Source organism: Topomyia yanbarensis, chromosome 1 (assembly GCF_030247195.1).
Source record: "Topomyia yanbarensis strain Yona2022 chromosome 1, ASM3024719v1, whole genome shotgun sequence".
Taxonomy (NCBI): Eukaryota; Metazoa; Arthropoda; class Insecta; order Diptera; family Culicidae; genus Topomyia; species Topomyia yanbarensis.
In genome coordinates this window covers 69,350,417-69,376,865 of record NC_080670.1, presented here as the reverse complement: position 1 = coordinate 69,376,865, position 26,449 = coordinate 69,350,417, and the positions used below count along the sequence as shown (strand labels likewise).

At 37.8% G+C, this 26,449-nt stretch overlaps 2 protein-coding genes across 2 annotated transcripts; one reads left to right on the top strand and one right to left on the bottom strand.

Moving 5' to 3' along the window:
* Positions 1-253: 253 nt before the first annotated feature.
* LOC131677876 (E3 ubiquitin-protein ligase RING1) lies at positions 254-1,865 on the top strand. The gene is made up of 3 exons (XM_058957964.1): positions 254-1,313; positions 1,378-1,550; positions 1,602-1,865. The coding sequence occupies exons 1-3, from the start codon at positions 302-304 to the stop codon at positions 1,644-1,646; spliced, it is 1,230 nt and encodes a 409-aa protein (XP_058813947.1). The 5' UTR covers positions 254-301; the 3' UTR covers positions 1,647-1,865.
* Positions 1,866-8,601: 6,736 nt separating this feature from the next.
* Positions 8,602-20,738, bottom strand: LOC131677875 (uncharacterized). Its single transcript, XM_058957963.1, has 3 exons — positions 20,638-20,738; positions 20,268-20,573; positions 8,602-9,068 (listed from the first exon to the last, which is right to left on the bottom strand). Exons 2-3 carry the CDS (start codon positions 20,274-20,276, stop codon positions 8,664-8,666), a joined length of 414 nt encoding a protein of 137 aa, XP_058813946.1. The 5' UTR covers positions 20,277-20,573; positions 20,638-20,738; the 3' UTR covers positions 8,602-8,663.
* Between the last annotated feature and the right edge of the window lie 5,711 nt (positions 20,739-26,449).

Below are 26,449 nucleotides of genomic sequence, written 5' to 3'. Positions count from 1 at the left end.
ATTCGACTCAATCGAGGTCTTCCGTGGAGGATGGTACTTTTGAGTTGTTTGGGGTATACTCAAAATTAGGTAAATTCAACTTAAATTTGAGTATAAACAACCTATCATTGAGTTGTAATTTTTGCCGTGGTTAAATGGAAACTACCTTCAACACGGTTTACCTAATTTTAAGTTACCCCACGATACCACGAGATTGAGTCAAAGGAACTCAATTTTAGGTAGTTTTTCGTTTCCGTGTATATGACAGTCACTGACACTTCAGTAAAATATTGTGCATATAAAAACAATACAGTCAGTGAAAATGGCGTCTTTAGAGCCGTTGCAAAATAAAACATGGGATTTATCGCTTTACGAGCTAAACCGGACTCCGCAAGAGGCAATCACGGATAATACCGAGATTGCTGTTTCTCCCCGCAGTTTACACAGTGAGTTGATGTGCCCAATTTGCCTGGATATGCTGAAAAAAACGATGACCACAAAAGAGTGCCTGCACAGATTTTGCTCCGACTGCATAATCACCGCACTTCGTTCCGGTAACAAAGAGTGTCCAACGTGTCGAAAGAAACTGGTTTCAAAGCGTTCATTGCGACCAGATCCGAATTTTGATCTGCTTATTTCAAAAATTTATCCAAGCAGGGATGAATATGAAGCGCACCAAGAGAGAGTGTTGGCAAAATTTAATCAAAGTCACTCGCAACAAGCACTCGTGCATTCAATCAATGAAGGCATTAAACTTCAATCTCAAAACAGGCCAAACCGCAAACAGAAAAGCGAAAATGACTTAGCAGCTTCAGCGGCGATCAGCGCAGGGTCCTCTGTATCTCCATCAGTTCCCACAGCAAATCCTCCCATTGGACCAGCAAACCCACCAGTAAACAATCCTCCATGTATTAGTAATACAAGTTCTAATGCACCAACCAATGGCAATGTTGGAGAACTTGTTAACCGCGAAGGATCTTCCAATAGCCAGGTCGGTGAATGCCTCAGGCAATCATCAAATCCTCCATCTGTCAGGAGCACACCTTCACCCGTTCCTTCTAACGTTAGTTCCGCTAGCAAAGCAAAACGGGCACGATCAGTTCTCACATCGGAAAAATCTGAGGAATCTGAAAGCAATAGTGAGATGGATGGCAGAACTGAGGAAAACGATTCCAACTTGGACACTGAGGGCGAAGGGAATTCCGAACATGGAAGTGATGAAATTGAATTAGTATTTAAACCTCATCCAACCGAAATGGCTGGAGATAATCCGCTGCTAAAAGCACTGAAGGAAAATTCAGTACGATATATAAAAACAACTTCGAATGCAACAGGTATGTGTTTTGTATGGCTAATTTAGATTTATGAAACATGAATATTTGCTTCTTATCGTTTTAGTCGATCATCTAAGCAAATACTTGGCTATGCGACTTACGCTGGATCTGGAAACGGAATTACCCGAAGCATATCGACTCGTAAACTTTTGCATTTATATTGCTCCTCAACCATCGCAACTTGTAGTGCTGAGCGGCAATCAGGCGCTTTCTCAGGTCAATGAAAAGTTTTGGAAGGTAATTGTTAGATACCTAGTTAGGTTATAAAATTACGGGAGATTTTTTCAGGTTAACAAACCATTAGAGATGTACTATTCTTGGAAAAAGTCATAGGGAACCGCTTAGCAGTTGAAGAGCTGTGGATAAAAGAAAGAAGAACGCTATACATTTTTAGTGTTTGGTTTGAAAAGCAAGAATTGTGCTCCGAAACGCAACCATTTTCGTTTCGCAATAATGTAGCGGTATTAAACAGAATGTAAGTAGAAATGCTTATGAGTAAATTGATTATTTTCTATTGAATCTGATGTGTAATAGAATTTCTTTCAATGTGTAGCTATTCTGTTTATCTAAGATTTTGTCCGAAAGAATCCCCTCCAACCAAATTCTATATTCACAACCAGGCACGAAGATGTGTATATTTCTTGGGTCGACAGATGCTGTAAGGTAATCGGGGTAAAAGAGTATGTTCAAATTCTTTTGCTCAATAATTCGTGTGATTTTGAGCAGTTCACATAATTAGTTTTAGTTATTGCAGATATTTCGCTGAACATGATTATAATTTTAAATTAAATTATTTTCACCCAAATGGCATCTATATTGTTAAGATCATGAAAAAATAACACTAACGAATCACCAGCGCGATTTTTAAAATGCGGTGGCGTTTGGGTGTACTAGAAACTGTGCGCATTTATCAATGGCTACTATGGTTAGGTGAAATGAGCGGGAATCTGCTTTGTTGTGGGCGTATTTGCACACCCATTTGTCACCAGATAGCGATATGCAAGAGCCGGATAAAAAGCCTTCAGTATAAAAACTGAAAGAAAATATGTCCGATTCTTACAAAGTAGTTTTTGTTAGCCGACTTTTAATCTTGACCATCACGATATACGGATGCTCCCGCGAACGATTTACTTATTTTTAACCGGTTTTCAAACTGGAGGCTCATTCGTACCGAGTTTTGCGGGTGAACATTTTTCAAGCGATTCTTATGCTGAAGAATCTCTGTCCTATTTTTACGCTTGAAGATAATTTCCGATTTTTGTATTCTAATATATTTGAAACGGGTTTTACGAAGCATATTCTATCCTTGCGATGTTCGCAATTATCGTGGAATAGCCATAATCTCCAGCATTCCGAAACTCATTAAATCATTAACGAAGAAATATTTTGAACCAATCATTAACGAAAAAATATTTCTTCAAATAAAAAACAGAATCACTAACCTCCATCATGGCTTCTACAAAGGTCGTTCGACCTCAACAAATTTACTATTCACTGATTGCAATGGACAATGGAAACTACGTGGAAACACTTTACACAGATTTTAGTAAAGCATTTGACCGTTACTTGATAAATGAATAATGTTACTTGATAAATGAACAAAGACGGGATTTGAGGCTGAGCTGCTTACGTGGTTAGAATCATATCTATCCAACCGTTAGCAGATTATCAAATTCAAAGGAATTAAGGATTTAGGCGGATATTAGATTCCAAGTTAAATTTGATTGATCATTATCATTCAATTATTCACAAAGCTAACAGTTTTATAAAATGCTTTAGTTATCATTTTTGTAGATCCGTATACAATCAAAACATTTGACATTGCTAATGTTAGGACGGTATTGGAATATTGCAGCATCATTTGGTTCCCCTTTTAAAGCACACATGAGGAACAAATAGAATTTGTACAAAAACAATTCATATTATTTGCCTTCGTAAACTAAGCTGGACAGCATTTCCTCTACCGTCTTAGGTACCATTCATAAACCACGTAGACCGAAATTTGATATTTTTTTGACCCCTGCCTCCTCCCTAGCAGACTTTAGTTGACTTTTACCAAACCCCTAACCCAACTCCACTCCCTCCCAAAAGTCTTCGTACACTTTTCGATTTTATTATTTGTAAAAAATACGAAATTACCGAGAAGCACATTATAATGTTCAAATAAAAATTATTCGAAAGGAGTTCAGATTTATTTCAAGTTTTATAAATAGCATCGCGCGGTGCTGCGACTTTCAACGAAATAAGAAGAAAACACAATTTGTTACGAAGCGCCATCTGGCGGGCAGATAATTGTCAACCAATAGCACACAAACACGCTCCAGAACAAATGCCTACTATGTATACATTTTGAAGACAATCGGTTAAGGACATGCTGAATAGAGCCACAAGGTGGCAGCTAAAATGGCTACCGTCGTTTCTGCTTCTTCTTTTTATTTCATCGTCAAAATCAAAACATTGCATTGGCGCGCAAGACAAAATCTTTTGTAACTTGAGTGTCTTATCTCAGATTGCTTAGAAATTGTATCACTGTATGCAGGCATGTTAGCACAAGCTGATGAATAGGTTCTCTTCACGGAATTTTGATTCGTTTGGGAAATTTGTACCTTTTTATTTTTCAAATCAAATGAAACACGTGGTGCAAAAACCAGTCAGCTGATTGCTGAACGATACGCTTGTGTGCGTGCCATCTCATATCGGTATACTGCCCATGATCGCAAATCAGTCCCATAAAGATAGGAAATCCCATAGAAAACGGGACAAATATGCGATCACGGGCAGTATAGTACTTTCTAGCCGCACACAGATGCTGAACGTAACCCGACCATAGCCGAACATAACCGAACCTTTGTTGTGATTTTGGCATCGCTTCACCTTAAGCCGTTTGGGAGCTTAACATAGATAGATAAGAGCAAAAGCAAACATCAATCAATAATGCTTTTCACATTGGTTTTTGTCCACGATTGCTTAAATCAATTAATACCAATTCAAGGGAATTTAAACCCAAAATATTTTTCTCCCAAAACATACAACTTTGAGAAAGGTCGTCGTTCTATCAGTTGGACTTATACGAACACCGTGTATGCACAGAGAACAGACGTCCATCTTCAGCATTCAACTTGTGTAAAATCTCTAACGGTTTCGAAGGTAGTTGGGATATCCAAACCAGGTGCGCTACTGTCGTCATGTTTTTTTTGTGGCTGAGTTCGACAGAATTGACAGCGGTTATTCATCTACCCAGTCAAACTAGTCCGGAACCGGTTCGGACTTCCAGCATGAATTCCAGGTCAAATGCATCAACCGATAGAGTCGGAATCGGTTGTTTTCTTTGAGCAAGATTCCATACTGAATCCATTCAGGATTTCGAACCAGTTCCGGAATGGATTTGACGGATAGTTGGGATAGGTTGGTGTGGCGGCGCTAGTGTTTATCGTATATTAATTTAAATGTTTACACACGTTTTTTAAATATTTTTGTTCGATCATGGATGTCTTTTCTGTTGTGTATGTAATATAATAAAAGTGTAAATTTAAAGGTGTTTTCAAATGTTTGTATAACGAAATACTTTTTTTCAAAGTTAGTCACTCGTACATTTAAAATGATATATTGCTGTAATTAGTCCAAGATTGGCCGAAGTGTGACCTATAGAATAAACTATAAGAAACAATTCGAATTTATGCGGTCAATGTGTACTATTATCTAGACTGAAATATTAAACCAAACATGTACATAAATTTTACTTTTCGTGAACAAATTTCAACATTCCTAAGATAATTAAATAATCTAAATTACCTTAACTGATTAAGGGGACAAAATTATCCAAATCTTTCCAAAAAAAATTCTATTTTTCTTATGTAATTAACAGTCATATCACCTGAGAGTATTATCGCAAACTATCAAAGATTAACCAAGGACTAACACACATAACACTCGAAAAAAAATCGAAATTTTGGGAGATCGTCTTTATGACTGTAATTTTGTGTTTTCCCTAGATTTTTTTTTCATGAGATCTAAATATACGCAAGAACAAACGTGTCGGATTGTTGTTTTATCCAAAAAATTTTGTGGATTCTGGGTTGACTAATCGCCTCTAAAGAATAGTTACCGTAATAGTGTTTAAACCTCGAAGTGTCTGCATAAATACATCTCACTGAATCGACTAGTATGTTGAACACAAATCTCCTCAAATCCCGTTTATAATGCGTAATACGAAAATAAAAAAGTCAAAGTCTACCTAGACTTTTGCAAAACGAAGAACTGTTTTCGAGTGTTATGTTTGTTAGTCTGTGGTTGATATTCGAGCATGATATCTCGATAATCGAGATCTCTTCAATGAGACGGTCGACCGACTGCGTCGAAATGCCGAAAGAGATGAGCAGCGGTAAGCGAGTTTTACAAGAGGCAATGAGACTTATTTACTACCATTGAAAAGAAATCTGTAAGTAACAATAGCAAACATCTAATTTCAGGAACTGCATGAGATGGCGCTAGGCCTAAGGCCTTCGACTGGAATGGTCCATTCTCATTGGTTCGGAAGTCTTCTTGGTTGGTTGGTAGATATGTGCTCCTACTTGAAAGTTGATAAATCCATTCGCTTGGGTGGGGGACATGTGGATCCTGCTAGTTATCGACTCTTTTGACCTTGGGTATGAGGCTAATTCTGGAAAAGAGTGCAGGATGAGAGAGTTTATTATTCAGGACTTGTTCTTATGATTATTTAACACCGGCTCTCAGAAATGATAAGCTGTCCTTTCTGATTGGTTTGGTATATGTTCGAGTCGAACCAGGTGGACATTCGGTTCGAGCAAACTGTATGGGGAATAGTGGATAAATATTTCTCTTATCCTTTATGGGCAGAGATGCTTTTTTGAAACCCTAAAATGTCTTCGCTTGTTTAGTTACTCAGCATAATGATAATAGAACAAATTGAGGATTTGCCTGATCCATACTGTAAAGAATACGTATATTGACTAGAACAATCATAATCGAATTATGTTATAAGAAAGAGATGAAACAGCACGGTTGTAGGGAAAAGTATTCGCGAGTGAGGGCTAATACTGCTAGTATGTTTACCGTATCAATTACTAGTTGATTGATCCGCTGTGGACCTGGGTGACAAAAGGGAGATTGGGAAGAGACTGAAGCGGATTCAATGTGAAATTTGCAAATATGACGTAGACCCCAAGGCGATGGTAGAATGATTTTCCATAGGATTACACAGACTAGATGACACGATATTACACGCTTTCCAAATAGTAGATATGTATGTATGAATGTAAGTTCGTGTGTATTCCTGCCGTATGGATGTGTATAGGAGCAGTGTATCCCTGAGCAACATGGAAGGACAGCCTCTGAGCCGCCAAGACGCTCATGGGAAGCCTGGTGCGTGATCATAGGTGTGACCATAAAGCACTGCACACACTGTCGAGTGCAACGGTGAGACGGTAGGTGTACAGTTAATACACATAGGTTGTTGAGACAGCCAGATTGCACACTGATAAATAACAATAACAACATCAACAATAACAACGTAGAAATATTCTTGGAATATTAAACTGAATTGTTGCGTAGCGTTATGACGATGATTTTGGCGGATTGCACACTGACTTCATCATGTTTGACTGCTGATTATCTAATAAAACCTCAACAGCATGATAGCCATCATTGCCGGCCGCCCCCAACTCCATCGTTCACGGGGAAGGATAAAGGATAAGGTAGACGGGAAGTGTTGATGATCTACCTACTTAACGGAAGAAAGACGATTCATCAGGCTCTTCCATAGGTGTCGCGGAATTAGTAGTTTGGAAGGGTATAAGGTCTAGGATTCGCTCCAAGCTAGCGATGCGACCTGTAAAGTGTAGTTTACTAGGTAGTTGTTTAGTTAATCTTCGAGTACATGATCACTCGAAAAGGAAAAGATCTTGTTTAGTTTTTGGTTCTTTTCAATCTCTGGGTAGCATGCTACCGATAGTATGTTTTCTAATAAAAGGCAATTTGATATTGCATTGCATAGAAAAGCTAATCTTATCTGCGTAATGGGATCACTATTTATTCCAACAGCATTTAGACAGATTTCGCTATTCCTTCTCTACCATATATTTATCAGGTTGAAAACTACCGAGTGATAACACGTTATACATACAAAGAGTTGTGATAGCCCGAGATGTTATAGATCAAGGAAAGTATTTTCTACTTTACGTATCGGATGATTTCTTAACTACTCGTATATGAGCGATAATAAGCAAGGAAGAAAAATACAAAGGATCATTAACTTGATACACGGGCGCAATAACGGAACCTTAAATTAGATTCATATAAACAGACGCGGCGAATTTTCAGTACGTATTGACCCGCGATTATCGATACTAGTCAGACTAAAGTCTTGTTGCGGCTGATTTCCGATCAGCTATTCATTTTTACGGCAACGTTTTCTTGAGTAAATCTGTTCGCACCCTCACATTCTGCTACTATCGGCAGAAGGCTGATAGCACCCAGTCGTCGACGGTCTAAGGACCAAATGTCATTAATAGACTTAGACTCGCGGGGAGGCATGAGATAGGAAATCACTCGTAAGAACTAACGAGAGTAGAAAAAACAAAGAAACGATGTGTTCCGTCAGGAATACGAACTCAGCTATAAGCTTCTACAGCTGAATTGAAACTCCAAACGGAACATTGCGTCCACTTTAATATTCTAATCCCTTTAGTGAAAACTATATTGGGTCCTATTCCCACAGTCACGTCACCCAGTGACTAGAAGAAAATTTCCTTCTAGTCACCAAGTGACATGACTGTGAGTATAGGGCCCATTATCTCACCGTTTGACGACCTCTTGAAATATTGAACTGAATTTGTGCTAAACTATTAATCCTATTGAACTTATTAGTAGATTGGACATCACTCAAATACTCAAGATGGATGGTGTCTGTTTTCGGTACATTCACTGAGTATGGTTACAAATACCAATTCTAGAGAAAATTTTCAATAGGACGTAAGTAACATTGAGAGCCTCTCTTTGTTTACTTTCTCTTTCGTTTATTATGACGTCATTACAACACTTTGTACTAATTTTCCAGTACATATCGAAAGCCGGCGGTTTTTACTACAATATTATGCAAAGAGTTCAGTAGTAAATGTTGAAATGGCCGAGTAATGAGCAGAAGAGAAAGACCGCAAAGAGAATCTCTCATTGTTACTTACGTCCTATTGAAAATTTTCTCTAGAATTATGTTATTTTATCCTATATGGATGTATTCGATGCACTGTGATATGCTGAATCCAAACTCGCATTTACCATTCTTTAGTTTATTTTAGTTAGTATTTACATTTATATTTAGTTGCTGTATATAGTTCACACAGATCTGAATTTGTTATATTTCTGTTTCAAATTTCGAGTGTAATTTGCATAATCCACCGATATTTCAACTTTTTTACTGTACTCGAAAACAATCCTTTCTAGGACCGCATTAGTATCTGAGTTTGTCTTGAATTCATCCTCGAACTGCTCTTCTAGGTCTTCCACAAACTCCTCCCATTCGTCGGAATTCGTATCTATTTCTGCGCGCTGATACGCTTTAGCCTGCTTGACTATTGCGATGTACTTATGGGTGCGTGAATCGTTTGGAATGAACTTTGAAAACATTTCCACAGCATCGTCATCGTTGAGGAAACCGTGGATTTTCTTACACAGAAGTTCTTTAATGCGATCTTTAGGCAGATCTTTGCAGCCGCAGGCACATTTAATACATTCAATAACCTGTAAAAAAAGAAGGAAATTCACGTTAGAAATGTGTATAAATTAATAGCGAACTGTGTTCAAAGAAACTTCTTCAGGTTTTGCATAAACATTAATAAATTGAGAAATAATTGACGCTTAGCTCAGCTAATTAGTTTACATAGGTTTTGAACAAACAAGATTTTCATTTAGGGCTAGGATTTGTAGAAAAAAACACCAGACATCTACTATCGTAAACAGCAAATTGGAATCATCTCTATTTTCAATTAAATCGATTTAACAGTGCGATGAGATATTTCTTATAACTCTTTTCGGATATTATATCAATTGAGAACATTTAGAACATGGTGTTTCGTGTTTTTGCTGATAACACACACTGCAGAGGACGGTACCCGGGCTAATAAAAACAATCAAATCGGTATGGGACAGCATCAGTGCGAGAAATCTCGAAAGTCAAATCAAATCATCATGCATGAAAAAACTGAGATTTCCCTTAATGGTAATCCCTTAGCTACATTTTTGTTCGAAAAAAAATCAAAAAAGTTTGAATTTACGTAAAGGCATAAACTAATAATTTCATTACATCAATCTTATAGTATTTTGGTAGTATATTTTTCAGTGAAATAAACAAGCATAAGTTTAGAAAAATATATTGATAATTGGCGGAATTATGGCTATTTTCACGAAACCCTTTTTTATTTAAGTGGTTTGCAGTGGTCACGATTGTAGACCAATAGATCAACTAAAATCCCAAAATCATTCGTTTATGAGCGGTCTATCGAGAAGCAAGTGTTTTTTTTTCCAGTCCGTCAGTGTTAGATAAAGAATCGTACTAATCCGCGTTCAAGGTTATCTTGCACATTCTCTACCTCTCGAGGTTTTGGACTATTTTCTTCTTTTGTGCGTGTGTTAACCGTTAGGCCGCATTCCTCAGCCTTTTGTTCGCATAGTGAGGATTGAACAATAGCCAGCTATATAAGCAGGACTGGTGCGTCGTGGGAAACAAATTTACAGATAAGTAAAATCTACCTCTTTTGACACATTTATTCCCGTCTGCGCGGGTGCATTTATTCCCGTCTGCTCGGGTGCTAAGCCCGTGCGTCGACGATGTCGATGGCCCCCTCCCCGGACGGCCAAATGGAGGGCGAATCGACTCCCAAGGCTCTCCCCCGACCCAAACAATATCCAGAGCTCTCGACCGGTCGCTTTGTGGTCTTCTTTCGGCCCAAAACATTATCTGAATCTATTACAGATTTCAAAAGACCTGACGGAACGGTTCTCGGCTGTGACCGAAATAAGAAAGGTCCGCTCAGACAGGGTCAAGGTCGTGTTGGCTAATTCAAAGCAGGCAAACGATATTGCTTGCTGCGAGCACCTTACGAAGGACTACTATGTGTATATTCCAGCTGTAAAAGTACAGTCTGAAGGCGTTGTCACCGTTGAGAGTTTGACATGCGAGGATCTGCTAGAGTACGGGGTTGGCCGCTTTAGAGACCGCTTACTTCAGCCAATGAAAATACTAGAGTACAAGCGTTTGCACTCAGTAGTAGTTGCGGGGGATGGTTCAAAAACGTACCCCCAACCAAACGCTTATCGGGTGACCTTCGCTGGTACCGCTTTGCCAAATTACATCCTCTTGCACAAGGTTCGTCTGCCTGTGCGTCTGTTTGTACCACGGGTCATGAATTGCACAAAGTGTAAACAATTGGGTCACACAGCCACCCATTGTAGCAATAAGGCCCGCTGTGGAAAATGCGGTGAGAATCATGTGGATTATTCGTGCAGTAAGAATGCTGAGAAGTGTCCTTACTGTGCAGAGATTCTGCATGATATCTCGGCATGTCCCGCGTACAAACTACGCGGGGATAAACTAAAACGTTGCCTTGCGGGACGATCCGAACGTTCTTTCGCAGAAATGCTAAAGAAACCAATCTCAACAAACATCTATGCTCACTTGCCTCCTAACGAGGGCGAGGCTGATGACCCACAAGAGGGAACATCTATTAAGGTTCCTAGAAGTTATAGGAAGAGGAGGAACATTTCATCTCCTAAAGTTCCTTGTAAAGGCCAGAAGATGTCCCTCGACGGGGCTCCGAAAGTGACATCTCTTGGAAGTGTTGCAACCAAGCTCCTGGTCTCGGAGGAATAAACTCAGAGAAGGAGTTCCCAGCACTTCCCGGAACATCAAAAATCTTAAGTGTTCCTCTGTTTCAGTTCGAGAATAATCGCGGCACTGGAATTATCAAATTCTCAGACATTATGGACTGGATAATAAAACCTTCAATATAACTAATCCTATTAAAAGTCCGTTGTTAGCTCTTCTACCTACAGTAAGAACATTTTTAAAGCAGTTGACTGCGAAATGGCCCCTCCTTTCAGCGATTGTATCCTTCGATGGCTAACTGGTCGGTGTTAAGTCAGACCGGACTAAGTGACAAACTATTGATTTCGAGAAAAACGAGTTTAAAGTTTGAATCGCCGCATCCTTTACATTATGATTGGAAATTTATTTTTGCCATAATTCTTGTTTATTGTTAAATATATCAAATCTGGCAAAAGTCTAATGTAGCTGACGAAATTCTTTATCCAGTGTTATCATTATCTCATTTTTTGATGTTTAGTCCGGTCTGACTTAACACCGACCAACTCATCGAACGAGGTCACGAATTTGATCACTGTTCTACAGTGGAATTGCAGAAGTATCATCCCAAAAAAAGATTCTTTCAAATTTTTCATAAATAGCTTGAGATGCGATGCATTCGCTTTATGTGGTTAACTTCCGATATAAACCTTAACATCCACGATTTTAATACTATTCGCTTGGATCGAGATACCCCCTACGGAGGAGTATTTCGAGGGATCAAAAAGTGCTATTCCTTCTACAGAATTAACCTTCCCTCAATACCAGGCATTGAAATTGTCGCTTGTCATGTAACAATCAAAGGTTAAGATCTTTGCATAGCTTCCATATATATATTCCCCCCAACACCTCGATTGGGCACCGTAGGCTACATGACATCATAGAATCCCTGCCTGCACCGTGACTTGTTTTAGGAGACTTTAACTCTCACGGTGCGGAATGGGGTTGCCTTTATGATGATAACCGTTCTTCTTTAATTCACAATATTTGCGACAACTTCAATATGACAATTCTAAACACGAGTGAAATGACACGGATCCCTCCTCCACCAGCGCACCTAAGTGCATTAGATTTATCCCTTTGCTCGACCTCGCTACAGTTAGATTGCGCGTGGAAGGTAATCCCTGATCCCCACGGTAGCGACAATCTGCCGATCGTAGTCTCAATCACCAACAGCTCAAGACCATTGGAATCAATCAATATTTCGTATGACCTCACACGAAATATCGATTGGAAGAGCTATGCGGCCGCGATATCCGACAACATCGAATCTACCCAAGAACTTCCTCCGGAGGAAGAGTACAGCTTTTTGGCTGGCTTGATTCTCGACAGCGCGAATCAAGCTCAGACTAAGCCAGTACCCAAAGCGAACATACAAAAACGTTCCCCCAATCCCTGGTGAGATAAAGAGTGCTCAGACGTGTACGCGGACAAGGCCGCCGCGTTTAAGATCTTCCGGAACGACGGGTTACCCGCTAGTTTTCGACAGTACATGACGTTAGACAAGCGAATGAAGAGTTTCATGAAAGCCAAGAAACGCGGTTATTGGCGCCGGTTTGTCGACGGATTAACGAGAGAAACATCGATGAGCACTCTTTGGGGAACAGCCCGACGTATGCGAAACCGAAACAGTACTAATGAGAGCGTGGAATATTCAAACCGTTGGATATTCAATTTCGCCAAGAAGGTTTGTCCGGATTCCGCCCCGGCACAGAAAATCTACCGCGCCGCGTCCCCTCACGATAACGCAAACGAAACACCTTTTTCGATGGTGGAGTTCTCACTTGCTCTCTTGTCGTGTAACAATAAAGCTCCAGGGCCAGACAGAATCAAATTTAACTTGTGAAGAATCTGCCAGACTCTGCCAAGAGACGCTTGTTGAACTTATTTAATAAGTTTCTTGAGGCTAACATTGTCCCACACGATTGGAGACAAGTGAAGGTCATCGACATCCAAAAACCAGAAAAACCAGTGTCCGATCACAATTCGTATCGACCGATCGCAATGCTGTCATGTATCCGGAAGTTGTTCGAGAAAATGATCCTATCCCGCCTCGACAATTGGGTTGAAGCAAATGGCTTACTGTCAGATACACAATTTGGCTTTCGCAAAGGGAAAGGGACGAACGATTGTCTTGCGTTGCTCTTAATCGAAATTCAAATGGCCTATGCTAGCAAAGAGCAGATGGCATCAGTATTCCTAGATATAAAGGGGATTTTGATTCAGTTTCTATCAACATTCTTTCAGAGAAGCTGCACCAGCATGTCTTTCAGCAACTTTAAACAACTTTTTACTAAACTTGTTGTCGGAAAAGCACATGCATTTTTCGCATGGTGACTTATCGACATCACGATTTAGTTACATGGGCCTTCCCCAGGGTTCATGTGTAAGCCCTCAGTTATACAATTTCTATGTCAACGACATTGATGAATGTCTTGACAATTCCTGCACGTTAAGGCAACTTGCAGATGATGGCGTGGTTTCTGTAACGGGACCCAATGCTGTCGATCTACAAGGACCATTACAGGATACCTTAGACAATTTGTCTGCTAGGGCTATTAAGCTGGGTATCGAATTCTCCACGGAGAAAACTGAGCTAGTTGTATTTTCTAGGAAGCGTGAACCAACACAATTACAGCTCCTACTAATGGGTCAAACTATAGCTCAGGTCTTCACAGTAAAATATCTGGGGGTCTGGTACGATTCGAAAGGTACTTGGGGATGCCACATTAGGTATCTGAAACAGAAATGCCAACAAAAGATCAACTTTTTCCGTACAATAACTGCAACGTGGTGGGGTGCCCACCCAGGAAACCGAATTAGGTTTTATCAAACAATGATACTGTCGGTAATGGAATATGGATGCTTCTGCTTTCGCTCCGCCGCGAACATACATTTCATCAAACTCGAAAGAATTCAGTATTGTTGTTTTTTGTATCGCCTTAGGGTGCATGCAGTCGACCCATACGATGAGTCTCGAAGTCCTGTCGGGTGTTCTCCTGCTGAAAAATCGATTTTGGGAACTCTCATATCGATTACTCATTAGATGCAATATTTTGAACCCGGTGGTGATTGAAAATTTCGAAAGGCTTGTTGAGCTCAATTCTCAGACCCGTTTCATATCCCTGTACTTTGACTACATGGCGCAGAATATTAATCCTTCTTCTTACAATCCAAACCGAGTGCATTTCATAAATACTGCTGAATCTACTGTTTTCTTCGACACATCCATGAAAGACGAGATCTGTGGAATTCCGAACCACATATGCCCACAAGTTGTTCCAAACATTTTTTGTAATAAATTCTAAGAAGTCGACTGTTCTAAGATGTTTCATACTGACGGATCAAACCTCGAAGGGTCCACTGGCTTCGGTATTTTCAATTAAAAATTCACCGCCTCCTACAAACTCAGTGACCCCGCTTCAGTTTACGCCGCAGAACTAGCTGCCATTCAATATACCTTAGGAGTCATTGTAACATTACCCGAATCATTAGGAGTCATTCTAACATTACGAAATCGAAACCTCTGCCGTCTTAAGGAGGACCACCCAGCGTCCCAGTACATGATTCTTCCTGATGAAGGCCACCCGAGTCTGTAATCTATTCCGTTGATCTCCCGATGCTTGAAACTGAAAGTTTATAATTTTCTCCCCCTGTCATCTTTGTCCACCCTCCCTCCCCCGACTCTTACACCCAGAAGTATAACCGCAATCCCCCCTCCTCCAAATATCTCCGCGTTCTCGTTGAAAATGCCCAACTCCACTACCACATAAAACTAACTCCAATTAATTTCCCCGAATCTTTACAAAATTCAATCGCGCCCTTTAGTTATTCCTACTATCTTAAAAGTTGTAAAGTTGATCCCCTTAGTTAAAAATTATTTGCTCCAATAGTCTCCCTGCTTAAAAAGTCAAACCATATTGCCATAAAACTAAATGACCCCCCTAATCTAACGAAAATTAAATTACCTCCTTGCGAATAGTATAAGATAGCTATAAAATATCCTTAGTCTCATTAAAAAAATCAATATGTAATCCCCTAGTTTGAAGTAATTTAAAATGTAAAGCAAAACAAAATTCGCACCTTTAAGCGAATTGAATAAAAAAGAAAATCAAACCCAAAACTCCAAAAATTCCATTAGTATATGAGAATTCCTCGTACCTTAACGATTAGCTGAATAAATATTTTTTTTTCTGCATTCGGGATCACTTTTCCTAAAAAATCACTGTTTTAAGCTCTAAAAATTGTATTAAAAAATTCTCATCTACAAACAAAAATTTATGCAAAAAAAAAAGAATCGTTGAGGTACGAGAAAAATTAATTACGATCAATTGAAAAAAATTTGAAGCAAATCGGTTGAGTGGTTTTTCGGCAATCGTGATCACGGAAAAACCATTTTTGAAAAAACGACTTTTCGAGAAAATAGAGTTTAAAATTTTAAGTTACCACTTCTCTTGGTGGACGAAGCACGCTTCGAAACCAGGAGCGGATCCAGAAAAAAATTTCGTAGGGGGGCCGAAATTTCGATTTTGAAATGTTCATTGTACAATACGTCATATGTAATACCCTCATTCAATTAAAATCAACTATGGTGGTCAAATCTGGTTTGGAATGTTGTTGAATTTAGAATAAATTTGAAATAGAAAATATTCTCAAGAAGTTAAAAATTTTCGGTGGGGGTCCGAACCTCCAGGACCCTCCCCCTGGATCCGCCACTGTTCGAAACGCTGTAACTTTCGATCTATTTCTTAGATCTCTTTAAAAATTAGGGAAAATACTCTTAAGGAGTAGTACTGTCAGATGAAGTAATAAAAAATACAATTTTTTTTTAATATAAGAAGGTATGTAACCCCTTTAGTGGCTATATAAGTTGTGTTGGGCCAAACAACTAGAACTAAAATTGAAGCTCTCGATAACACGCTATCTACTGCATAGTGTAGTTGGTAAATCGATTGACTGGCATTGCATTGCACCTCAACCGAGTTCGATTCCCAACCCAGCACATAGGGTTTAGAGGGTTAGCGCTTTTTCTAATCCGAAAAAAATGCGAGTTACGTAAAGGTTTTCAAACCTATATAATCAAAATTAAAAAAACACGCTATATGTGCCTAATTCAAACTTTTAACGCGATTCTATCGATATCGACTTTTTCGAAAAGTGGCCTCACGACGAACAACATTATTCGAATATCGTTTAACCAATGGTCTGAAACATCCCAGAATTGTTTATACTGAATAAATCCATGTCAAGTGATCCACGAATTTTTCGTAAAATCGCCGATTTCCATAAGATATATTTTATTGTGTAGCGATTCTGGTAAATGGATTTTGGTATAAATATTCCGTTGTGACTACTTTTTTTTACTTTTACATACATACATTTCGAAGTATCAACATGAAGTCTTTTCTGGTAGAATAACAACAACCAATTTGACCCAGTTGACTTCATATTGCATTAAAAATATTGAAGAAGGATTCTAGGTAGGCACAGTGTACACGGATCTCAAAGCTACCTTCGACCATGTAGATGAGTGATCCTACTTGCAAAGATTAAGCGACTAGGTGCATCATCTGACTTTACAGAATGGCTCAAATCATAACTCAACGATCGTTCCCTATATGCTTGGGAATAATTAATCATACAGTTTTATCAATATGTCATGTGTACCCCAAGGAAGCTAACTCGGACCTTTACTATTATCTCTGTTCTTCAATGATATTTCCTATAGCATTCCACAAAGATGCATACTTATATACGCTGATGATCTAAAACTGTTGCTTACTGTGCGATCCACAGCAGAATGTTGTATTGCACTTCAGCGACATCTAAATAATTTCTGTGATTGGTATAATCGAAATTTGTTGTTTGTCTTTCATATACAGAAAAAAAAACAATACTCTGGAGCTACGCTGTTCCTGGAAAATCACTTGAGAGTGTGTCAGTCTTCAGAAATCATGGTGTTCTTCTAGACTCGCGGATCTCTTTCAGAAATCAATACTCCCATGTTATAGAAAATACGAATAAAAACCTCAGGTTTGTTAAAAGAATGACCAAAGAGTTCACTGATCCACATTGTCTGCGAACGCCATATTTCGCTATGTTCTGCAAGCTCCAATTTTTTACGGGGATTTGGATTAAAAGAATTGAAGCGGTGCAAGCTACATTCCTTAGCACAGCTCTTAAAACATTACCCCATTGATCTGCCTCCCAATATGACGCTACCAATTACTTGATACTGATACGCTATCATTTTTAATGTTTGTTGGTCAATGTGAAATTAACTTTTAAACATATTTGTAAAGAATGTTAAAAGGATCTTCTCCCTTCCAACTACACTTCAAGTAAACGCCAGATGAAAAATAAGCAACAAATAAACAAAATGCACGTTCCACGTGCGGGTAAAGTGGAAACATAGACGACATGGGGCAAGTGTTCAAAATCCGACCCAATGGCGTAGATGTCAAGGTTTTGGGCACGGAACTGAAATTATCATTTAGATTCCAAATAAATGATTTAGGGTAATGATTCCCATACAAATGACGTTTGTCCTAAGAGAGAAATCACAGATAGTTTCAAATGCGCTCATTGTCGCCGAATCCACAAATCAAATTTCTGGACATGCCATAGTCGAAAAAATATAAATTCTCGCACCTCCTAGCAAAAACAGTAAAGAAGCGTGTTCAAAATAGAAATACAAATTAACTATTTATACGAGGATTTTCTATCTCAATCATGCCATCCCACAATGGTGCGTCATCATATATTTCAGTGGCAGGTAGCATGGCAAAAAACCGATGGCTATCACACCTCCAATATCATCTCTTCACAATGCTTCCAATCGATCTAGGTAGCATTAAAAAAGAACACCTAAATTTTTTGCAGCAATCAATGTTTAAACTGACGACTGCAAGGCTAAATTCTACCTTCATGTTTGAAGCATTTCGAACTGGGCGGTAATTTGCCAATAAAATTGTAATGAGATTAAAGTTGACTGATAACTTTAGAGTGGGTGCTCCCATAGGTGAGGTGTTCCAGTAGTTGCATTAGTGGATTATACGCCTAATTTAGGTACCAACCGCAACCAAATATATTTTAGTTGGTGAGTAAACCACACTAAAATCATGTGACTTACAGTGTATCCAAAAAGCATTTGTAATCCTTCATTTACTTCACTTGTGCAAGCCATACCTCAAACCGGCATATTCCTAAAAATATGCAGCTAGACGAATACATTTTGATCCCACTATACATATGTGTAATGAAACATTCAATAATCCAGCCTAGTGGGTAATGTGAGTAGTATAGGTCTATAGTACTACCCAATCGAAAATGCCCGAGTGAATAATTACCCACTTGAAGCTTTGGAGCAAACCTAACATTTGAGATTTGCTACGCATATGTCTCGGGCCCACAAAACGCACGTTTGAAATTTTCGAAGTAGGACCACGATTCCATTCGCACAAACGCATCACAAATGATTTATGTGAATGTAATGCAATCGCATGTATTGTGAAAATGCGACATATTCCCAGTAATGAACCACTCACACTATGTTTATCTTACTACTCACTCGGGCTAAAAGTGCGAGACCGGCCGTGTCAATAATCGTAAGTAAACATATGATTTGAACATATGCTAGATTCGCTCTATAATATGGGTATAGTTGTTAGAATATTCTCCATTCCAATGCACGTGTACCATTATGTCGGAATTTCCACCAGAAATACCGAAATAGCTGATATTAATGCAGAAGATAGTAAAAATTACAGAATTCGAATTAATCGCATAAGTGTGTTCTACTTCACGTCAGTTATGTGCCTGACATTACTTACCCATCTTTTTAAAAATCTATTTGGTTATTTTTTCCTTTTTTATTTCGACTATATGTAGTCACATTTTTTTTAATTTTAACGACATTCAATTAGCTATAGATTACATTATTTACATTACATTGACTTTTCGGATGATCCGGCGTAGAATTGGCCAGTTCTCAAATAGGGTCTTTGTTCTGGTCACAAGTTCTTTGCAATAATATAACTGAAAAATCTTTCGAGGAAACCATAGACTTCCAGAGTCAGCTCCAGATCTTCCGGAAGATCATAATGTAACCAAAAGTACATGAGTACGAACTCATTCAAATGAGAATTCAAAAAACACCAAACACCAGGTTCCAAGACCAACTTTATGAATTGATCAGTTCAGAGAATGTTTCGGATGGTCATTATGTGACCAATAGGGCCAATTTTTCACTCGGAACTACGACTTTATGGCAAAGCAAATGATTTAAAAAAAATCTAGAACAAGATTCATGAATGGGCCAGTTTTACGGATGTTCCGAACCTTCCGGATGATTTTCACATAGAATTCAGGGTCAGTATTTGAATCAGAGTATCAATATAATTTTAGACCTTCTAGGTGGATAACATGTTGAAAGTTCATGTTTGGGTCAAAATTTTGCATTCATCTGTATTTATTGTATGTTTCAAGATGATTCGGACCTGAATATAACTAGTTTAAATTTTTGAACACCGATAGCTAAATTCTTGTATTGTAAGCATTAAAAATAAACAAATATACCTCAAATGATACACAAATCAATCCACTATTTGTAAAAAAATATCTTAAATTCAATAAAAATCTGAGGATATTTGAAAATCATCTAACTCCCTTTCCGAATAATTTCGTGAAACTTCGCGCGGCAGAGCGTTTGTAACCCATTCCACCTAATCCACACTCATATATAAAATCCGTTTCTGCTGATGTTTCAATCACGTCGATTGTACAAAAGACATCAACAAACCCATCTCGAGCATTGACTTGGCAGACAATAACACGCATTATTGCAGCAAATAATAACATTGCCAGTACGCACGATCAGAAAGATCCAAGCTTATTGTAATGCGAAGGGGACAGTTCATGATATCCGTCACGTTTTTGTGACAGAAGCCTGCAGCAAAACTTCTCCTGCTAGCCAGTAATTGACCTTCTCAAAAAACTGAACAGAGAAGTGGTAAATTTCATTCAACATTATTAGGCCTTACCGACAAGATATGGGTGAATTTTCCTTTGACTCTACTTACCCTACTCATTGTTTTATGTTAAGTAGCGAACAGGATGACGATGGCATTGGATAGATTATCTGGAATCTTATATGAGGTGGTGTCGGTGGACCGTAAACACATATAGTAAGCCTTTCCATCTGCTTTTCAAAAATATGCCGTTTTTTCCTCGTTCATTTACGGCTCTTCAGGCACTGAGAAATGATGATTTTCTACATAATCAAGATCGACGTGCACAGCACCGGTCACTAACAACGCTTTTAGCGTACTTTTGCCTTCCAGACGAACCACTGCCAGTAGTACTGCAGGTTTGCGCTGTATGTATGTCTGAAAATCAAAATAAATATTATATTAGGGTATAGAAGAGACTCTGTGAATCATCTATACGGACGAATGATAATTGTGGGAACTTTTGTATTTGCTTGTTTTTGTTCATGCGATGCTCACAAACTGTGCCGTAGCGGCTGTTGTACCTACAACGCGATTTAAGGGGTAAAAGATCAAGGCAAAATGCGTAAGAAGTATTTTTTGAAACACGCAGCGATTCGCTTTGGATGGAAAATTAATTCGATTTAACACTTGGAGCCGCTTGACCGATCGCATTGTACATTTAAAACCGTTAGCCTAATGTACCCTCTCCTTTTATAGAGTTGCGGTTGATACGAATTTGTCCACAAATTGCATTTCGTTTATTTCCTTGGGTTGTGAGGTTTAAACTTTAGTTTGTCCCAGGAGCGGATCCAGAAAACAAAATTCGGAGGGGGTCCGAAATTTCGATTTTGAAATGTTCATTGTACAATACATAATATGTAATACCCTCATTTAATTAAAATCAGCTTTAGTGAACGAATCTGATTTGGAATGTTTTAGAATTTAGAATGAATTGAAAAAAGAAACTGCTTTAAAATTTCTCATGAAGTTAAAAATTTTCGGGGGGGGGGGGGGGGGGGTCCGGGCCCCCAAGACCCCCCCTCTGGATCCGCCACTGGTTTGTCCCATATCCTAACAGCTGCCTTTAACCTATGAAACCGTACACCGACCCAATTCAGCCTCAATCACACACCAGCATAGGCGTGCGCAGCCTTTTCAATTAGGGGGGGCTAACGGCTTAAAATCATTCAGTCATGTTAAACCTTCATTATCAGGTAGATTTCTGGTAAAGGTTCGATTGTAAAACAGTTATTTTATTTTGTTATTGAAATTGAAGTTATTTAATTTATTTCTTAAATGTAGAAACGGGTTTCTCAAAAAGGTAATCAAAGTATTTCTCTATCTAATTATCATCCCATTTTAAGTAGGCTTAAAAATTAACATTAAACATTTTCAACTTCCTCGAAAAAAATTTCTCGTGGTCTTTGAGACAAAACAATTCTCACGTTTTTATATGATTTTTTTGAAGTTAGTAAAATTTATCATTTTTCAGTCCCACATAACTCACTATTGATACATGGAATTTTTTAGGAATATTTAAAGTTGTGATCTCGTATGAGTTGACTGAATTTTTTTTAAACATTTGCTTTATGTATCCTGCAATAAGCAAAGCCAATTTGATGCTTTCAATTGGAAGTATGCTTTAGCGTAAAAACGTTATTAGAAGAAAATGATGCGTATTTATTGTAGTTTAAAGATACATTGCACAGTGGTTCCCCCATAGTCCAATAATATAAAAAAAATATATCGCAAGAGCGTGTTTTTATCTCGTGATTATTATGGTTATGGATATATGTTCTATTGTTTCAAACTTGATTTTGACAATAATGAACTGATTTTTTAGTATATAGATGAATTCTTAGGGTGGTTTTGGCTTTAACTAACTTTTTCCTTCGATATCCCTCGCGAATTTTTCTTTAAAATGATCTTCAGACTGTTCAGTTCATTTTAAATTAGGCTTCAGCTGCGCATGTCTGCGCCCAGAAAGCCTGGATAATCTAAGATGTTGTATATGTTTGACGAGTTAGCACAAGACTAAAAAATTTATTTCACATTTTAAAACTATATTATTTATTAATACTTCATATCTTGAAATTATATAGCTTAATTATTATTTTCAAAAACTTTCTTTTTATTATTATCAAAAAATTTCTTTTACAACTTGAGTAACTCAAGTTGTAAAAGAAATTTTTTGATAATAATAAAAAGAAAGTTTTTGAAAATAATAATTAAGCTATATATATAATTAATATAACTGTTATATTAATTTATTGGACGCTACTTTTTGAAATACATGTCAGAATGAAATATTTGATGTACGGTTCACTCTACTTCGTACCACAACGATGTTCTCGAATGCGGATTTTTTGAGAAAGTCAGTTGCGATTCATACCATATCCGTAGTTCCAATTCACAAATAAATTTGAAATCATCAACTGTTGCTCTATTTTAAAATTATTGGAACCGTAAAAAGGATATTGTTTTATTTTTTGCGAAAAACTTTATTTTTACGGTGGCTAAAACACGTTGTATTCTTAATTTTTTGCCTTTCTCATATAGAAAGGTTATGCAATCACTCTGAAAAACGTCAACCTAATCCCGGCCCGGAGGGCCGAGTGTCATATCCCATTCGACTCAGTTCGTCGAGATCGGAAAAAGTCTGTATGCGTGTGTGTATGTATGTGTGTGTGTATGTGTGTGTATGTGTGTGTGTATGTGTGTGTGTATGTATGTGCGTATGTGTCAAATAATGTCACTCATTTTTCTCAGAGATGGCTGGACCGATTTGCCCAAACTTAGTCTCAAATGAAAGGTGCAACCTTCCCATCGGCTGCTATTGAATTTTGGATCGATCGGAATTCTGGTTCCGGAATTGCGGGTTTCAGAGTGCGGCCACACAGAAATTTCTCATAAAAACTATAGGAAAAATTAAAAATAGAATTTTTATTTTTGATGCTAAATGTATTCAAGGTGCATAAAACGTCGAAATTTGATGCAAACACGAAAAAAATTTGACGAAGATTCACTTTTTTGGATTTTGCACATTTTTGCCTTTCTCATATAGAAAGGTTATGCAATCACTCTGAAAAACGTCAACCTAATCCCGGAGGGCCAAATTTTTTTTTCGACTCGAATAAGGTTTCTGGATTTTAACAGGGGCGTAGTTGATGGTTTACGGAGAGGGGTTACATCCCCCTCTACTGTTCACTCCCCTCCTTTAAAAATCTCCTTAAATCACCCCTCAGACCACCACCTCATACCCCTCCCTTTCAACCCCATCATCTTTAAACCACCACTATATTACAAAGCATACCAATTTTAGCTGGGGAGTCGTTCGTTCATGGGACTTTCGCCCTCCTCACATACCCACCGCCGCATGACAAAATGAGTTAGCAAGCAGATAACATTGATCTAATGCTGATTAGGCTAATGGAGTATGATATTTTTTTTGTTTCAAGTGTTTCACCGTCGACACGTAGCTCATCAAGTTCGTGGCTGGCATGCCATTGTGTATAAGTACAAAGTGTACTAAGAATGTAATGGACATTTCCACAATTATGTTGAACATAAAAAGCCTCCGTGCCATAGTTTAGAGAAATGAGAAAGGCACAATTGCACCGCTAGGTGGATTAAAACAGGTTTTTTAGGGAAGCATTCACAATTAATTTGAAATTTTGTCGTGAGCTTACTATTATAATCACGAACAACATTCCAAAATTGAAGATTGGTCTGTGATTTGGTTCACGAGCAGAGCTTAAAATTCTTATACCTATTCAATGAACGACGAAATTCAGAGAATTCATCTTCGTCCTTTTCCTGCCTCTTTCGTCACTAAATGCATGAAAAAATAAAACAATAAAGGCGATGTCCCCTCCTCTCTCGATTCTACGAAAACGAGTAGCAGCACCAGCGACTTTCATTTTCCTATGACAATCCGAAATGAACTTAATGCAACGTGCATCTAATAATGCCGCTAGAACATAGTTAGAATGAGAAATATGCACACCGATCAGGCTTCCGTCTTACAATACCACCATTAGCTCGCAAATCTACAGAATCGAGCATCGACAAATAAATATCATTGCTAGTGTATTTTCGTTTCCCCAGCAGTAGTTTCAATTTCCAGGGTATTAATATCATTCTGAATCTCAAAGCGAAAACGAGCGTGCGGAGAGAATAATGAAAACGCTCTGCTACATGCTTGCTTTGTCCTAGCCCGTTGTCTCATTTTCGATTTCGCAAAGTGCTAGTGGTATGGAAAGAAATTTCGTTCTTTCGTCAATTTCGCCTGATTTTGCCAAATGAAAAAAACATTTTCCGACTCTGTTCACGAGATATCATGTTCACTGGAAACGATAGCAAAATATTGGTGTTCAAGCACAAAAGTTGCAGTTTCAAGAATTTTCAATAAAAAAAATCATGTTTTTTGGCAAGCACATCAAAAAATGTAATATTTGATACTCTAAAAAATAATGTTGATTAAATATGAATGATTAGTGTAATAAGAAATACCATATCACACTGTTAGGTGGATACAATCTATTTTTTAATGTGAAATTCGGATTCAGCGACCCAAAATTTACTAAAGAAATATAGTCTAGTAGAGATATTTGCATTGCACATATTTATGACCCCCTCTCTTAAGGAATGGAACCACTGTGCATTGTGGGTTTTTGCGGTTTTTATTGGTCTCGAATGAAAATTTGAGCTTTGGGCTTGATACCTGCATTTAATTTCTGCACAAGCTGCTGGTCAACACCTCTTGCTACTTTTTCCCAGTATCTGGTCGTTGAATTATCATCCTTAGCCATGTTTCAATTTTGTATATTTATATAGTGTATATATTTGGATTGGTTGGAATTCCGGGCAGTTTGGGGAGTTCATCCTATTCTCAAGGATGTTGACGTCATTATCCCGGAACTGCTATTGCGCATTCTTACTGTAGTAACTACTTGCCAAATCTGGCAAAAACTTGGGAGGGGCCTAATTAATCAATAGATGTTTTAAGACTATCGTAGATGTATAACTCGGTTCATATTGTAGGTTGTGATGAAAATCGGAGTCTTACGGCCATAACTGCAAATTTACTGCCAGATCATACACTTTTCCGGCAAACTTGTCTGCAACAACAATTTTATACTTCTTCGAAATTTGTGATCTTTGGCAACATAAAGTTTCCGTCCCGGAAGCTATTTAAAATCAAATTTTCAGTACCCTTTCAGATGCATTTATTGAATTTGTTCAGATCCTGACCATAGATCTTTCAGACCCGCGATTTTGGCCATAATGTTTTTCTTTGCGGTCGCTGCGGACGATGACATCGCTTCGACATTACAATGGCACCTTTAAGACAGCAGACAAACATTACATGAAATCTATTTGTACTGCACATATAAAGGTTTGGTCATTGTGTTGGTCATTGTGATCATCATACTCGGGTTTTCATTTCATTTGTGCAGAATTAATTCTCTATTTTTCCATCGCGTGACAATTTATGAAAACATTAGTTTTTTTAATTTTTTTTTTTGCATTTCATTGCAAGCAAATTGCATTCAAAAATTTACAGAACCGGTCACAAAGAGCACTATACCGGAAAAGAAGACTCATAACGATTTTACATTCGTAGAGTTTCAAATGTTTCTAATTTGGATTTTTTTCTAAATTTTTAGAATCATTTTGGGAAAATTTTGTTAAAAAATCAGAGTGTATCTCAACATACGAGCTATTTCAATTTTAATAGGCCGCCTGCTATAAAGCTACCTTGTTTCAATACCATTTAATTTTTTCCTGAGTATCCAAAACTCAAGAATGTTTCAATGAAAAGCTATACAAATTGCAAAACATAAATAAAATCAATAAAAAAGTACTATGAACTGAGCTCGACAGGTGGAAAAATCCATAAAAAATTCATAATGAGATATAAAAAACAAAAATTGAATTTGAGTAAGCAGATCAAAATATTTACGAAATATATTGTTTCTCTTTCTATTTGTTAATGGATTATTGCCCACTGATTTTTTTCACTATTTAAATTTAAAATTTAAATTTTTAAATTTAAAATTTAAATTTTAAATTTAAAAATTAATTTTTATTTTACTTTAAAACTTTGTTAACTTCAATTTAAGATATCAATTTTTTCAGTATGTGAATTCTGACCTAGATTTTTATCTAAAATTACTTTTTCAATTTAAAAAAATTCAATTTATGGTATTGGGTGAATCTTTAATGGATTTAAAAGAAAAATGACGACACACAAAAACTTTTGAACAACT